Source organism: Musa acuminata, chromosome BXJ2-9, assembly GCF_036884655.1.
Source record: "Musa acuminata AAA Group cultivar baxijiao chromosome BXJ2-9, Cavendish_Baxijiao_AAA, whole genome shotgun sequence".
Classification (NCBI taxonomy): Eukaryota; Viridiplantae; Streptophyta; class Magnoliopsida; order Zingiberales; family Musaceae; genus Musa; species Musa acuminata.
The window spans coordinates 10,001,132-10,016,655 of record NC_088346.1 but is presented as its reverse complement, the minus strand read 5'-3'; the positions used below and the strand labels follow the sequence as shown (position 1 = coordinate 10,016,655).

At 40.3% G+C, this 15,524-nt stretch overlaps 2 protein-coding genes and 1 pseudogene across 7 annotated transcripts; 2 read left to right on the top strand and 1 right to left on the bottom strand.

Annotated features, from left to right (window-relative positions):
* Nucleotides 1-914: 914 nt before the first annotated feature.
* On the top strand, nt 915-6,257 carry LOC135623066 (UDP-N-acetylglucosamine transporter ROCK1-like). Of its 5 annotated transcripts, none has more exons than XM_065125571.1 (7): nt 915-1,158; nt 1,709-1,757; nt 1,873-2,099; nt 3,848-4,046; nt 4,129-4,272; nt 5,621-5,711; nt 5,804-6,257. In XM_065125571.1, the coding sequence occupies exons 1-7, from the start codon at nt 1,022-1,024 to the stop codon at nt 6,016-6,018; spliced, it is 1,062 nt and encodes a 353-aa protein (XP_064981643.1). In that variant the 5' UTR covers nt 915-1,021; the 3' UTR covers nt 6,019-6,257. The 5 variants fall into 5 exon arrangements, with proteins under 5 accessions (XP_064981643.1, XP_064981644.1, XP_064981646.1 ...); XM_065125572.1 differs by having other exon boundaries at nt 917-1,158; nt 5,857-6,257; XM_065125574.1 differs by having other exon boundaries at nt 918-1,158; nt 5,637-5,711; nt 5,804-6,017.
* An 877-nt stretch (nt 6,258-7,134) lies between these two features.
* Nucleotides 7,135-9,309, top strand: LOC135623305 (annexin Gh1-like). 2 transcript variants are annotated; one of them, XM_065126116.1, is made up of 5 exons: nt 7,135-7,225; nt 7,341-7,486; nt 7,584-7,802; nt 8,582-8,794; nt 8,977-9,309. In XM_065126116.1, the coding sequence occupies exons 1-5, from the start codon at nt 7,150-7,152 to the stop codon at nt 9,268-9,270; spliced, it is 948 nt and encodes a 315-aa protein (XP_064982188.1). In that variant the 5' UTR covers nt 7,135-7,149; the 3' UTR covers nt 9,271-9,309. The 2 variants fall into 2 exon arrangements, with proteins under 2 accessions (XP_064982188.1, XP_064982189.1); XM_065126117.1 differs by having other exon boundaries at nt 9,140-9,225.
* A 1,721-nt stretch (nt 9,310-11,030) lies between these two features.
* LOC135624045 (uncharacterized) lies at nt 11,031-13,734 on the bottom strand (annotated as a pseudogene).
* Nucleotides 13,735-15,524: the final 1,790 nt, after the last annotated feature.

The window sequence follows — 15,524 nt, the reverse complement described above, 5'->3', positions numbered from 1 at the left end:
AAACTATAAGGCAAACTCTTCAAACTAAGTGATTTAGTGTTTGCCCCATAAATATAAATTTATATATATATACCCTCGTTAGCTAATCTTTGTTAATTTCAATTTGACATATTTAATGATCTATTATGATGAGAACTATAAACTTATTATGTATCTTTTATACTCAAATCAGCAATTGAAAACTGTGGTTGATTTTGAGATCTGCATATGATTAGTTGATTACATTATTGCCAATTTCGATCCAGTTTAAGATCCAAGTTTGACTCTCTTGAGTAAACTGATGTTTTAAATATACTCATTCGGTTTTCATTACATTATGCTGCAGTTCTTCTGATCATTGAACATATGCATAAAATTGATTAGTATTATAAATGACGATGAGTATTGATATAATCCGAAAATTGAGGTGTTTAATTACGGGTCACACAGTGCGACTCTTTCAAGCTTTTTTACACCCTCGCTGAAGAGACCCACTTTCTCACCCCGGTCGTTGGGGACCCAGCAGTCAGCGCCCGCGCGATCCTCCCAGCTCAGAAAAAAGTGGTCCCCACAGAATACCAGCAAATAGAAATAAGTAGAAACAGGATCCCGCCCATCTGGGTGAGCGAGCGACTTGGTAGTTCGACCTTTATTGACCCGTCCGGCTTCTCAAGATCGGCGGCCGCTGGCCGCCAAGCAAAGTGTTATCAGCCTCCCACAAGCTTTCTTGCACCCTCGCTTCCAAGGCCCACTTTCTCACCCCGGTCGTGACTAGTTGGGGCCGACGTGGGCTTTTGTCGGACCCACCAGTCAGCGCCCGTGCGGTCCTCCCGGCTCACGTCCCTGGATCACGGGTACCACGTGCTGAACCAGTGGACGCCACAGAAAATTAGCCAATAGAAATAAGTAGGAACAGGGTCCCGCTCACCTGGTTTTAGCTTATTGACCCGTCGGGCTTCCCAAGATCGGAAGCCCCGGCCGCCAAGCAAAGTACTATCGTCCTCCTCCCGCGGCCGAAGGGCTGCTTCCGGCGCCCCGCCCGATGGCGTCCGCCGCTGCCACGGCTCACCGCAAGGGCCCTTCAAGACAGGAAAGCCCGCGCGCGAAGGTGTGGCTCTATCTAACGCTCCTTACCTTGCAGTACGGCGCACAGCCGCTCATCTCCAAACGCTTCATCAGGTGCGAAATCGATCACCCCCCAGATCTCCTTCGATTCCCCCTGAGTTCGTGTATTTCCATTTTGTTGCTATCTAATTCCGTGTTACGGGCCCAAATCCCGTCAGTTTTGGTCACGAAGTCTTCTCTTTTTTACTTGGATAGTAAGCCTCTGATGAGGGGTTTAGGTTTGGGGTTGTAGCTAGTATTTAATCAATTTTGCGTGGAGTAGCTCTACTTTTTCTATGTATTTTAGCATGATGGTTCGTATCACAAATGTTTTTTGGTTTGCTATTCGGATTCATAAATTACGTTGATTTGGTTTTGAACTGATTAGAATGGTCATAACTAAATGTAGCCTTTACTGAGCGAGCTGTGGCTATCAATTTTTTTTTCCTACAAGAGATTTTTAGTCTTTGTGGATCTATGATTTTTTAGTGTATTAGCCAGTTTAGTTGCATTAGCATAATATACCTGTTGGGAAGCAAATCTTCGGTGACACAAGAGAGTTGGATCTTCTCAGCAATCATGTAAAGACCAAACATCATAACCTTGTTTTAATTTGTTCCTGCAGGCGAGATGTTATTGTGACTTCATCTGTTCTAGCGTGCGAGATGGCAAAGGTGATTTAAAGTTGCATACAAGTGTTTGCAGTAAAATAATTGTGTTTTCTATGTTTTCCATTTTAAAATGATATATCTTCACCTGTTTAATGTATCAAAGTCACTCTTCTTGTAGGTTATTTGTGCTCTATTTCTTTTAGCAAAAGAAGGTAGCTTCAAGAGGCTATGGAAAGAATGGACCTTGGTTGGGGCATTGACTGCATCTGGCCTTCCAGCAGCCATTTACGCATTGCAGAATAGTTTGTTACAGATATCGTACAAGAATCTAGATTCACTCACCTTTTCAATCCTTAACCAGACAAAGCTATTCTTCACTGCATTTTTTACATATCTTATTTTAGGGTATGTTCTGAAAGTTGTGTTTTATCTGTGTCCTTTTTCTTTTTTAGTTTAGTTTATCTCACATATACAACTGCTGTAAACATATCTGAATTAACTAAATATGATTGGAACAAAAAAAAATGTTAATTCAACTGATGTGTTTGGACAACCAACATTCTACATAAATTTGTACAAATGAAAAGGTTCTCTAATGATTGGGAAGTACTAAAAAAACTGGGGAAATTCATATGGCCTTTGATTTTTTTTCTTGATCAAAATTAATTCTGATTTGTTTTATACACTTCGCTGATCAAAAGATATTTTCGGTGCTCCGGGAACTGGAGCTTCTATGTTTCTGTTTCCTAGTTAGGGCCTTCTTTTATATGATTCTAGCAACTGCGTGCTAATTTGTTCTGCATTGTGATATCCTTAATCAGAGCAAGTCCTTTGCCTCATCAGGCAATAAGCATAATTGTTTCTAATCCCTGGCACTATCACCAAATGCCTGAACTAGTATTTTTATTTTGAAAAATTAATTTTGTTAGGTTAGACTCTTCTTTTGTAAAGTATCATAATTGTTGTAAACTCAACCTATCATTAGTGACACATCAAACCATGTTTCTTGCCCTGCATCTAGAAGAACTTTCTTCACTTCACTATTCTATTATAGGTTAATTACATTTGTCTATGTTCATTGCTTTACTGATAAGTATACTTCTTAATGCTATGCACAAGCAAACATTTTCTTTGACAAAAGTATTTCTACAACAATGACTGTTTCAAGATAATTAATGGAACTTCAACTTATCTTATTTTTAGTTGTAAGGTTTCTTTCTATTGCACAAGCAAGAAGATATACTCTATATTATCCTTTTTGGCACAATGCTAATTCTTTCACTTGGATAATTTTCATTTTTCTGATTTTTTTAATTGCTCTCTCTAATTTTTTATTATATATAAGATTGCAACTGCTACACCATATCTCTAGTGACCCTCTAATTAACATTGTTGATGGGGACTAATGTGTGATGAAATTTAAATTTAATATATTTTCAATATAAAGATTTAAAGAGATAAAATTTTTGCCTTAGAAACTTTGACATCTTCTTTACAAAAGCAAACTAGTGATTCAATTCCATAAAGAGATATATGGATGAAATTAAGATATAAGTGTTGCTATGCCTTTAGGTTGTTTATGATATATTTGATTGCTATAGGGCACCTAGGTAATTAAAACTAAGGTGACCATGATAACTGATAGCTAATGATGGAAGGAACATATTTGGTCTTAATTATCACAAATCTGCTGTCTATAAAAAAATCACAACATGGAAGCTACAAATATTTATCTAAGATACATAGCACTGATGTATTTTAAGATTATAGCTTTTGCATGATAGCATAGATTTATTTTTAGATTATAGTTTTTGCATGACTGTAATATGCATTAAAAAGTGTTAACATGGGAGGCAGGCGTTGGTTTGTACAAAAATAATTATAGTTTCTCCTAGTCTAATCGCTGGATCTAGGCTTATAATTTAGGATAATTAACGATGGTATGGTACGGTCTTTAGGTTAACAGACATACGGTACCAACACTTTCATCACTCTTATCAAGATTATCAAATAGTTAGGTTTTTTATATTAGAGAAACCATTAAATTCTTTTTCCGAAATCTTTTGTTGCTGTAATTTACAGGCAGTAGTAATCATTTTATAAGAGAACCCAATAAATTCTATAATCTAAATCTTTCTGGTTGCAACTTGCAGGCAGAAGCAATCACCTAAGCAAATTGGGGCTCTTACCTTATTGATCGTTGCTGCCATTCTTTTGAGTGTTGGTGAGAGTTCTGACAAAGCTTCCGCTAGCAGTAACTCTGATCAGGTTTTGCTATATGGAATTATTCCTGTTATGATTGCTTCTGTTCTTTCCGGTTTGGCTTCTTCTCTGTGCCAATGGGCCTCTCAGGTCAGTTATATAGCACTTAAGTTCCCAATCAAATAGTCTTCCTAACATTGTCCTTGAGCTTCCTAGTTTGCTTCTTTTGCAGGTGAAGAAGCACACATCATATATAATGACTGTAGAAATGTCATTTGTTGGTAGTTTATGTTTGCTGGCAAGTACTTACAAGTCACCTGATGGAGAGGCAATACGAAAATATGGATTCTTTCATGGTTGGACTGTGTGGACTCTGGTAAAATTCTACTTTTCTCACCATTCTTACTCATCTTTAAAATATACCTAGTAATGACAATATAGAGGCAAACTCTCTTATTCTTTTCTATGATGTTTGTAGCATTAAACTTAAATTGCTTTTCTGTGACAAAATGGACTCCACAAAATGAATTTTAAGAGCATTTTATTACATGGTAGCTTTGAATATTTATTTGATTTTCATTTACTGTATCTCTTTGTAGCCATAGATGGACTGGTGTACTTTCATGTGGCAATCTTAAACCAGTGTTGGCAGTCTGAAGATGTGGATATTTGGGTTTATCATAGCTTAGGATATTTTCTGCTAACATGCTAATGTGAAGCTGTTTGGACTTGTAACCAAATGATACAATTAGTTTTCTGGTTCTGGTTGTATCTGTCATTAGAGATTATGGAGCACATTGGGGTATTTTAAAATTTTGTGGATCAATTTGTTCATACATTTCTTCTAATCAAGTTCATACATTTCTTCAGAGGGTTATACTAAAGAACCAATTGATTGGAGTAAACAGGCACTGGACCTCAGTTGGGACTTGGGAATCAATGAACGACTAATTGTCACCTCTCTTTTTCATAATGCCACCTACATGTTTGCATATCTTCAGAGTTTCTCATTAAGTCTAACAAATTGAACAAAGAAATCTCTAATTCTGCAAAGTCAAGTAGTCAGGGGTGTTTGGTTGTCTTCCCGTGAGAAAATCTGATGAGTTCACTGTAAAAGGAATGAGTAGTAGTAGTATTGTGATCTTGATTTTCAAAGAAAGTAACCAAATTGTCTTGCTGCAGCAATAACACGAGTCTATTATTTCAAGTATCAACTCTTAGATGCATTGCCATGTAGTAATTTCCTATTATACAATCCATCTTTTCTATAAAGTGCTTCTGGGTATAGCTTTTGTTTTTGTCTAAAACTTCATTCTGTCATTGCTGCTCCTAAATGGCATTTAGTTTAGCGAAGAGCTGTGCTTCAAGGAGTCATTTATAGTTCTTGTTGGTCAGCAAATAGCAATGGTTTTGTAGGATAGTATAATGTCTTTGGGTGGTCAGCGTACTCTATCCGTTTTCCCTGGTAACCTTGCTACAGGGAATCCTGTTTAATCATACATCAATGTTTCTCTTTTGCTGAATTATGGGAGGATCTTTTTGTTTGCTACATGTTTTCAGATTGTACTGGATATTAGACAATCTAACATTACATTATATCAAATGCTTAACTGTCGTACTGGTAACTTGTATTGGCCTACTTATTACATTTATTTAAGGTGCATAGGCAATGCATGATATGGGAGCATAATCTTTTCTTTTTCCATCTAGCTTTATATTGGTAGTCGTGTTCTTCCACAGATACCAGTTGTAATGAATGCTGTCGGAGGGATTCTTGTCGGTCTTGTCACTGCTCATGCTGGAGGTGTCAGAAAGGCAAGTGGAGATTATAGATAAATGAACAAAAGCAATTTTGTTTTGTCCCCCCTACGGTGACAAGCGGTTTACAATCTCCCTGTATTTTGCAGGGGTTTGTTATAGTCTCTGCATTGCTCGTAACTGCAATGTCTTTCTTTTGCAGGGGTTTGTTATAGTCTCTGCATTGCTCGTAACTGCAATGTTGCAGTTTCTTTTCGATGGGAAACCACCCTCGGTGTATTGCCTTGCGGCACTACCTCTTGTCATCAGCAGTATTGTCATATACCAGAAATATCCATATGTTGCAAGAAAGAAGGAGGATTAAGCACAAAGTCATTCTGATTTCAGAGAGCAGGGTGTCGTTGCCATGCTCTCATTCTGCTAACAATATCTTGTACCAATGGACATTCTGATACAACCGAAACATGAAACTCAAGCAAAGACAATTGATCTGGTAATTGTATTCCATGTGTTCTATTACAGATTATACACCTTTGATTGTTTACTCTTTAATATTTTTTCTGTAATTTCTTTAAATATAAGTACTTATAGGATTATACATCAGTTATGGAACTTTATTTGTTATCTCAAGTGAACGCGAGTGAATCTGGTAATGAAACTCATGCAAAGACAATTGATCTGGTAATTGTATTCCATGTGTCCTATTACAGATTATACACATTTGATTGTTTACTCTTAATAATTTTTCTGCAATTTCTTTAAATATAAGTACTTAAGTTGCTATAGGATTATACATCAGTAATGGAACTTTTTTTTGTTAGTCTAAGTGAATGCTAGCGAGTCTGGTAATGAAACTCAAGTCTACAGTAGACTTGAGTTTGACTTGTATTCTGAGAATGAGCATGAAAAAATAATTTAAAATATATTAGGCCTCAAGGTCTAAAACACCTTAGGTGCTGGGCGTTCGCTTATGAGCTTCTCCGAGCGAAACGAGACGCATGCACTTGCACGACGCACCTTCCCCCCACCTGTTACGGACGAGAAGCTCAGTTGTCTAGAACGAGACGACGAACACGATTTCTATACCCTCGTCTTCCTGCCACGATGGGGGAGCTCCTCTGGAGACCACGTGTCAAGCATACGGCCTCTATCGTACAAAACAGGTAAGCTCGACCTCAATGCCCCACCAACTCTTAACGTTGCATGCGCTCGACGTCGACGTCTTATGTGCGTGACATGGGCTCCTCGCTTCCTTCCGATAGCAAGAGAGGTACGTGAGACGGATAACTGTCATATGTACAGACAGCCTTCCTTCTTCGCCAATCGGGACAGGCCACAACCAATGCAGAAATGCCACGTCTCTCGACCATGTTTACTTGCTCTTCTCCTGCCACGGAACTTACCCTTAAACCCGCACCTTCTCTTTCTTTAAATGCCTCCGTCGTTCTCGCATTTCTGCATTATCTCTCTCCGTCAGAAGCTCAACATCTCATCGATGGCGACCATCAAGGTTCCGGCCACCGTCCCTTCCCCCGCCGAGGACTGCGACCAGTTGCGGAAGGCATTCCAAGGTACCCCGGTTACATTAACTTTCTCCTCGTCATCGTCGCCTCCCCCCGTCTCTCGATTCCCAATGGGGAGCTCAATCCGATCCTCGCCGATTCTCTCGATCGCCATCTTGTGCAGGTTGGGGCACGAACGAGCGCCTGATCATCTCGATCTTGGCGCACCGCACGGCCGCCCAGCGCCGCGCCATCCGCGCCACCTACGCGGAGACCTACGGCGAGGAGCTTCTCAAGTCACTGGAAGATGAGATCTCCGGCGACTTCGAGGTCCCTCTTTTCTTCCCTTGGATCCAAACAGATCGCCCTCTTGATCTTATCTGTTTGAGATTTTATGTGCTTTTTTATTTATTTTGGGTCGAAACAGAGGGCGGTGCTGCTGTGGACGCTGGATCCGGCGGATCGGGACGCCCAGCTGGCAAACGAAGCGCTGCGGGGATGGAATCCGAGCAACCGCGTGCTGATCGAGATCGCATGCACGAGGAACTCCGGCGAACTCTTTGATGTGAGGCGAGCCTACCATCTGCGGTACAAGCGATCCCTCGAGGAGGATGTGGTCAAGCATACCACCGGAGATTTCCGTAAGGTATTGATTTATTGTTTGATGATAATATTTCTTCATGATATAGCCGATGTTTGCTTCGTGTTCTTTGCTTAATGGTGAAAGGATCGGATCTTGAATCTCTTTTTACTGATTTGTGTTACTCGTATATAGGTGTTGTTTCTGTGATTCCAACCCTTCATATTTTAATTTCTGATAATTAAGTTTAACTAAGGTTGTAAAAGTCCGATCCTACCAAAATGTGTCAGAAGTCTACGATGTGGCAAATGTGGCAAATGTGGCAAATGTCTATCTACAGGAATTAGCTTATTGACTCCATCACATATTTTTAGCTGTCTATTTGTAGATATTGTAATGCTTGCAACCGAGAAGTAGTTGTATCATTTTCTTTTCTTCAATTAGGGATTGACATACAAAGGAGTGTACTGTTGAGACGTGCCCCCTTGTCCATTTTCCATTACGGCTAATTGAGTCCTGCTAAAAGCACAAATAGCGCTGACCTTTAGACTAATCAACCCAACCCATCTTTAGAAATCACCCTTTCCATTTCCTTCTTCTTTCTTATAAAGAGGAAGTTTATGCCAACAAGGAGCAGCTGCTACCGAGCAGCTTGGAGATGGGATGATGTGGTTAGCCCTGGTCTGACGTTGGACGACCTCACTATTACGATCGTATCAGAGGACTAATGTTATGGAACTCAATGTTATAATCAACAAAAAAAAAAAAAAGACATGAAGAGAATGGGTATCTTCTTTTGCCTTCTGTACAAGTTGTTCTATTAATGACCATTTTGTGTATTTCAGCTTTTGGTGCCACTTGTAACCTCATACCGCTATGAGGGAATAGAGGTGAACAGAAAATTGGCAAAATCTGAGGCCAAGATGCTGCATGAAAAGATCACTGAGAAGGCTTACAGCCATGAAGAACTCATTTGGATTATCACTGCAAGGAGCAAAGCTCAGTTGATTGCAACAATAAGTCATTACAAAAATGAGTATGGTAAATCCATTATTAAGGTATAAGTTCCATCAAAGTAACAATTTTTATGACAACAACTTTATTAAGTGGATTTTAAGGTGTATTTTTAATAACTAAAATTAATTATTGTAACCTCGAAAATATAAAACTTTGGACTAAGATACATCAAGGTTTCATGTAATTATTTTTTAATATTTGATTAGATTTTACCTTCTCGTAGGATTTAAAATCTGATCGCAAAAACGAGTTCCTCGTTGCATTAAGGGCGATCATACGTTGTATATGTTATCCAGAGAAATACTTGGAGAAAGTAATTCGATTGGCTATAAAAGGTCTACGAATCGATGCAAATTCTCTTACTCGAATAGTTACTACCCGTGCAGAGGTTGATCTGAAGACGATAGAGGCGATCTACTACAAGAGAAATAGTATGTCACTCAAACAAGCAGTCAAGTATCACACTTCGGGAGATTACAAAACAATGCTCATTGCATTGCTAGGAAATAATGCTTGAGTTTTTCCATTGTTTATTTTTGAATGAAATATGATGTTGTTTTACTTTGATGAATCACTTTTTTCTAGAATTGTAAACCAAAATCTTGATATATCTAGAAAGATAAAATCTAGATCTTTGTTTTTTCTAGTGTCTGAGTATTTTGATGAAGTTCATCCTATCAATGTGTTTGATTGCATATATATGTGGCTAAGAAGTTAGATAACCTATGTTAAATATCTTGGTTGGATAACCAGGTCTAAACCTTTTAAGAAGTTAGATAACTTGGTTGGTGAAAAGATAAGACACAAGAAATGTAATAAGTTGGTGCCAATTGCATTTTGAAATACTAAGTAGAAATTTGGAGAGCAAAGATATTGCTGGTTCTCTAGACTTGAGAATATATATAATAAAAATCAAGTGGAAAATAATAAAGTAACCTTAAAAATACTCTTGAGATATTGACATCAAATTTGACATCCATGAAAGTTACAATCTATAATAAGGAAAAAACATTAATGGAGACGTCAACAGATTCTGCAAATTGGCAGAAAAATCACTCTTGTTAAAAAGGGAATATATGGTAATGGCTAGAATGGGCATGGTAACATTTGATGCCATCAGTTTGCACACTCAAGAATGTTAAAGTTATGAAGGCCAGTTATTTATATTCTCCATTGACCTTATTATATTATTATTCTCAACATTTCCACAACACCCGATACAACCAATTATTTGGCATCTAAAAACATATAATGTAAAAAAAACTGATACACCAGACAGAGTCGCTTTCCTTGTCCCTTGAGAAGCAGCCATATGGTTGCTCCTCTTGCTTACGTGTATATATTGCTATTATTGAATTCTAAGGAATATGTAGACCGGTGATAAGAGAAGAAACTAAAGAAATGAGAAGGAAAATGGCAGTTAAAGATAAGCATAACAAGAAGTACAAAGCTATAAACATTACACCGCAAGAAGGAAGCAGTAGTAAGAACAACAAATGAATTCCAATGACAACCTCTCAAAAGAACAGTTCAAGGGACTTCAAAAGAAAACAACTGGTATGGAGAAGAAGATAGCAGAACAAAGCATGTCCGCAAAGCATGATCCCACATGAAGATAAGTAAATGATTCTATCCTCATAAATACATATCAAAATTGAAACTAAATTTGGAACACATAATGCAACAGTCAGAAATATCTCATTTTCATTTTTATTACCAAGTTTCACAATTTAAATTGAATTTCGAAAGCTGTGAATTTTATATCTTTAACCACTATTATAACTATTGTGTGATATGTAATGGTGACCCATATACAAACACATACACAATTCCTAGAATGCTAAGTAACCAGTGTCCATGATTCTCTTGATTCTCTAAAATTTAATCCATAATGATCCTACCCAAAAAAGCATTTAACTATTATTGCCAATTGTGCTACTTTTAGTCTCTAGGAACAAAAAAGTAAGGATTCATAGATGTTATAATCTTCGATGAGAAGATCATAAACAGTAAGTACCACCAAGAAAAGAGTTCTCTACAGAATGCCAGACAAGGATACTTGAACCTTTTGTTTTCTGACTTGGACTGTTTAGTTAAGGTTTTACAATTAGCTGAACATTATACTAAATTGTCATATCGTATAGGGAGAATAAGTAATAAAATATATAAAAAAAGTGTCATTCAATATATTAAGAAAATTGCAAAGCTTGATATATTATTACATCAAGAAAATTTTGAACTTCTTCACAATATTTACACTAATCATAAACTTCCTTTTTCTTTTTGAAGAAAACTACAGTAATCTCAAACTTAAAGCAGTGAATTCCTTTTCCTCCAAATTCCTATCCAAAGATCAGTTTGATACCTTTTGCAGTTGACTTGTCATACATATCCTTCCGGATGTCATCATTCTCTTCATTGTCATCTGCTTCCTGTCCACCATTTTCTTCATCACTTTCACTAGCCGTTTCCCACTCAGAATCATCAGCTTCTGGGCCATAGACATCTCCAGATCCATCCTCGGTAGGAATGCCCCCATGCTTAATAGCTGCTTCTCTGAATAACCATGCAGCATGCATCTGCTTCTTCACTAACCTTTCAGCATAATCAGGAACTTTGTTGTGCCTTAAAGAAAGGTCAGGATCATTAGACTTAGAGCACTCATTAATGAAAAGAATGGCATTTAACAAGCTCTCCTTCACCAATCCAAGCAATATCATATGCTTGGGCTCTTCTCCATAAGCTTTTTGCATGACGATTAGGAGGGTTATGTAAGCACAACGCTCGTGTAGCATAACTTATGGCTGCCAGTGGCTGCTGCAAGAGAAGATAACACTGAGCCCTATTGCTGTACAATACAAGTCTTTCCTTTTTGGACTTCATTGGACACAGTGCCAAAGCTTCAGAGTATTTTGATGCAGCCCCTGAAATATCTCCTGAAGGGAATAAAGAGTTTCCTTCGAGCTTAACAACCAATGCTGCAGCTTGTTTTATTTGGAGATCCTCCTTTGGCATGTTCTTCTCCCATTTTATTCTCTGCCTGGAGCTCAAAGGCTCATCAATCTGTTCTTTTGTACGACTGCTGATATAGTTGCGTGCTGTCACTTGTTCCTGGCAGCGTTCTTGAAGGACATCAACAAAGGTGTTTCCTAATCTTCTATGATCACCAAGAGCAGAAATTTCTGCTAAATCTGTGAGTGCCGGAGCTGCCTTATCTATCACCTATTAAATGAAATGAATACACCCTCAAACAACTGTAATAGATTAATGTTGTAACCATTACACAGGCTTATACTCATTGAATAAAAAATACAACTGAAATCTGATTAATCATGCATGGACTATGTAGGAATTGGTAACAGTTTACTTGAGACCGCAAAGCCAGCAAACTTCATCTAGACCTCCCACAAATTATTCTCTTTCCAGACCATGCAATGCATCAAATGATTCATACATTTTCAAAAGGACTAAGCTGTTCTTAGTTTTGAACATAAAGAAACTAAGGCTATAAAGTTCATATGGTGAGTAAATATTAGCTATATAATAAATTTTATGACTAAGCTCAGTGACAACATGACTTGGATATAACTGCTTCAAGACTGCCTATTCTACGTTTTACAATTTCGTATGTCCCCTCTATAGCAGTCATCCTGTAAAATCAAGCCACATCTTGATGTTATATAGGTAAGGAATCATTTGCAGGAGAGTTGTATACATACCATATAAATTTGACCAAGATATTTTGAATGGTGTGCAACTCTGATTTACTGAATCTCAGATTAGAATGCCAACATAGCCAGATGCAACTGAAAGAAGTAACTTATGCATATTTGTCATAAGAAAGTTCAATTAGGAAGTTGAACAAGTAAAATAATGCAAAAAAAAAATCTCTTAGAAGCTAGGAGATGGAACAACCTATGCAGTGCACATTGAAGTGTACAAACTAGCCACTCACCAATCTATGCAATTTCTTTCATGACAAAGCAATAAACAGCCTAATATTTCATGGAATACAAGGAATCTATTATTGCCTTACCTTGTTTGAAGTGCTCTGGTCTTCGAGTAACCAAAGAAGACAGTCGATAGCCATATACTGCCAGTCATTTGATGATCGAGCAATGTTACATAGTGCTTCGATAACACCGGGACAGTTAGCAACAGGACCCCTGCCAAGCTTGTGTTGACAAATTGTGTGCAGTAAACATGTGGTAGGCAGTCGCTTGCCGTCCCCTTGGTACGAACGACATCATCACGGTACAATCGTCCCAAAAAGATCGAGGCGGTGCTGTGCGATGTCAATCCATGCAGGTCATTCGGCGCTCGCACAGAAGCTTAAGACGGCCACCCAAGGAGCTGACCGTAGTTAATTGACCCCATACAACCAACTCATCCTCGCAGGTATAAAATCTAACCCTCCTTGATTAGGAGGGGGAGGACTTTTCACACATTCAACTCACTCTTATTCCACTCAACGCTAACTTAAGCTTTGGATGGGTCGAGTCGGGAAATCCCTCTCCCGACCTCAACCTATGTGCAGGGGCTGGCAACGAAGAAGCAAGCAACAAGACTCATAGCTCAACCCGACCAGACGTGCACTTTCGCTTCTTAAATTTCCATGCGGGTGACCTTGCACATCCAAGATTAGACCGAGCCGTGCTAACTCTTCGGCCATAGCGTAGAGGTTCACTAACGTTTTGGTGCTAGAATGAGGGTCCGATATCACAAGAGCACCCCCAACCGAGCACCCCGGAGAAGAGCCACCCCTGACTCACCTGACCTTTAGGTTTGGAGGGCAACTCCCACTTTCTCCGAGCCTAGAAAGGAATACCTCGACCGCAACCTTGAGCTGCTATTAGCAACATTTCAATAATCCTGGGATATCACCTCCTGGGACCATCATGGGGCAGCCTACTATCTCAGCCGAGGCATTCCTCAACCTCACCCACCAGGTGTAAGCGTTAACTAGGATGATGCAGTCCATCGCACCCGTCGTACCCCAACTAGCTCAGCAGATAGTTCTTCCCCCATGATTGTCGCCTGTGATCCAACCTATGCTCATCCCTACACCTCACAATGCCACCCTAGTTGACCGGCCACCTCTGGCTCTAGATGCCCACCCCCCAACTAGGGAGCGATCGGGTCACCCAAGGCCAACGGCAAAGCACAACGTCCCTGTGCCCAGACGCGCTGCCTCGACCTTCCCCGAAGCCAACACCCTATCATCCAACTCATTCCGAGCCTAGTTGTGGTTGGTGAATCGGTGTCTGGACGAGGTTTAAAGGGAATTCCATAAATCCAAGGAGGAGCTTGGGGAAAGTACCTCGGTGGAGTTCCCTTTTGCCCAAGAAATTCAGGACAAGCCTATCACCCTCAACTTTCGCCTCCCGACGCTAGAGGCCAATGATGGTGACTCCAATCTAGCAGAACACATCACCACTTTCCAAGCCTATATGTCACTTTCGACGCTCTGATGTGTTGGCCATTTCTTACCACCCTCTGAGGCATAGCTCAGATGTGGTACAATCGAATGAGGCTGTCCTCGGTTTCGTCTTTTGATCAGCTTGCAAGAGAACTCGAGCTTCACTTCTTAGCCAGCGTGTGACTTAAACCGTCCACATGCTCCTCGGGCTAAGGCAGAAGGAGGATAAATCCCTCTTCGCTGCCTGCTTCGCTACTGAGATTCGAGGTGTCCCAGATGCCCACCCCTCTTTGATTATGTAAACGTTCTTGATGGGCCTATGACCTTCAAGGTTCTTTTGGTCGCTAGTCGAGAGACCACCAGTGACCGTTCCCTAGATGCCCCAGCAGGCCAAATAATATGTTGCTGCAAAGGCACTAGTGGCAGAAGTGCACGAGGAGTCGCACAAGACGCCTTGCCAGGAGCTATCCATGTGAGTAGATCAGGGAAAGAAGAAGGCTCGCCATGGCGAGGACGAAAGAAGATGAGCCCAAGGTGTGCAGATAAAAAAAAAAAAAGCTTGCTACAGCGGAGCATGTGCCCGAACATGCCGAATTGTGCACATCGGCCAAACAATGCTCGAGTTGTGCACCTCGACCAAACAACGCCTAAATGGTGCACCTCGGCCAAACAATGCTTGAGTTGTGCACTTCAGCCAAACAGTGCTTGAATGGTGCACCTCGGCCAAACAGTGCCTGAGTCATGCATCTCGACCAAATAGTGTCCAAGTGGTGCACCTCGGCCAAACAGTGTCCGAGAGGTGCACCTTGGCCAAATAGTGCCTAAGTTGTGCACCTCAACCAAACAATGCCCGAATGGTGCACCTCGACCAAATAGTGCTCGAATGGTGCTCCTCGGCCAAACAGTGCCCGAGTCATGCATCTCGGCAAAAGAGTATCCAAGTGGTGCACCTTGGCCAAACAGTGCCTGAATGATGCACCTCGGCCAAATAATGCTCAAGTTGTGCACCTAAGCCAAATAGTATCCGAGTGGTGCACCTCGGCTCAACAGTGCCCGAGTTGTGCACCTTAGTCAAATAGTGCCCGAGACATGCACCTTGGCCAAACAGTGCTCGAGCCATGCCTTGCAGCTAGTCCAATGCCCAAGCCACGCCTTGCAACTAATATAATGTTCAAGTTGCATCTCGGCCAGTCCAACACCCGAGCCATGCTTCGCGGCCAGTCCAATGCCCTAGCTATGCCTTGTGACCAATCTGATATTTGAGTCACATCTCAGCTAGTCTAACGCTCGAGCCATGCCTTGCGGCCATTCTAATGCCCGAGCCATGCCTCGCGGCTCGTCTAATGTTCGAG

What these genes read in the sequence shown, in the direction of transcription:
- LOC135623305 (XM_065126116.1), top strand. Translation starts at nt 7,150, where the DNA reads ATGGCGACCATCAAGGTTCCGGCCACCGTCCCTTCCCCCGCCGAGGAC. An exon ending in GTTGCGGAAGGCATTCCAAG is followed by an intron (nt 7,226 to 7,340) that starts GTACCCCGGTTA and finishes CATCTTGTGCAG; the next exon opens with GTTGGGGCACGAACGAGCGC. An exon ending in CCACCGGAGATTTCCGTAAG is followed by an intron (nt 7,803 to 8,581) that starts GTATTGATTTAT and finishes TGTGTATTTCAG; the next exon opens with CTTTTGGTGCCACTTGTAAC.
- LOC135623066 (XM_065125571.1), top strand. Translation starts at nt 1,022, where the DNA reads ATGGCGTCCGCCGCTGCCACGGCTCACCGCAAGGGCCCTTCAAGACAG. An exon ending in TTTACATATCTTATTTTAGG is followed by an intron (nt 2,100 to 3,847) that starts GTATGTTCTGAA and finishes TGCAACTTGCAG; the next exon opens with GCAGAAGCAATCACCTAAGC. An exon ending in TGTGCCAATGGGCCTCTCAG is followed by an intron (nt 4,047 to 4,128) that starts GTCAGTTATATA and finishes CTTCTTTTGCAG; the next exon opens with GTGAAGAAGCACACATCATA.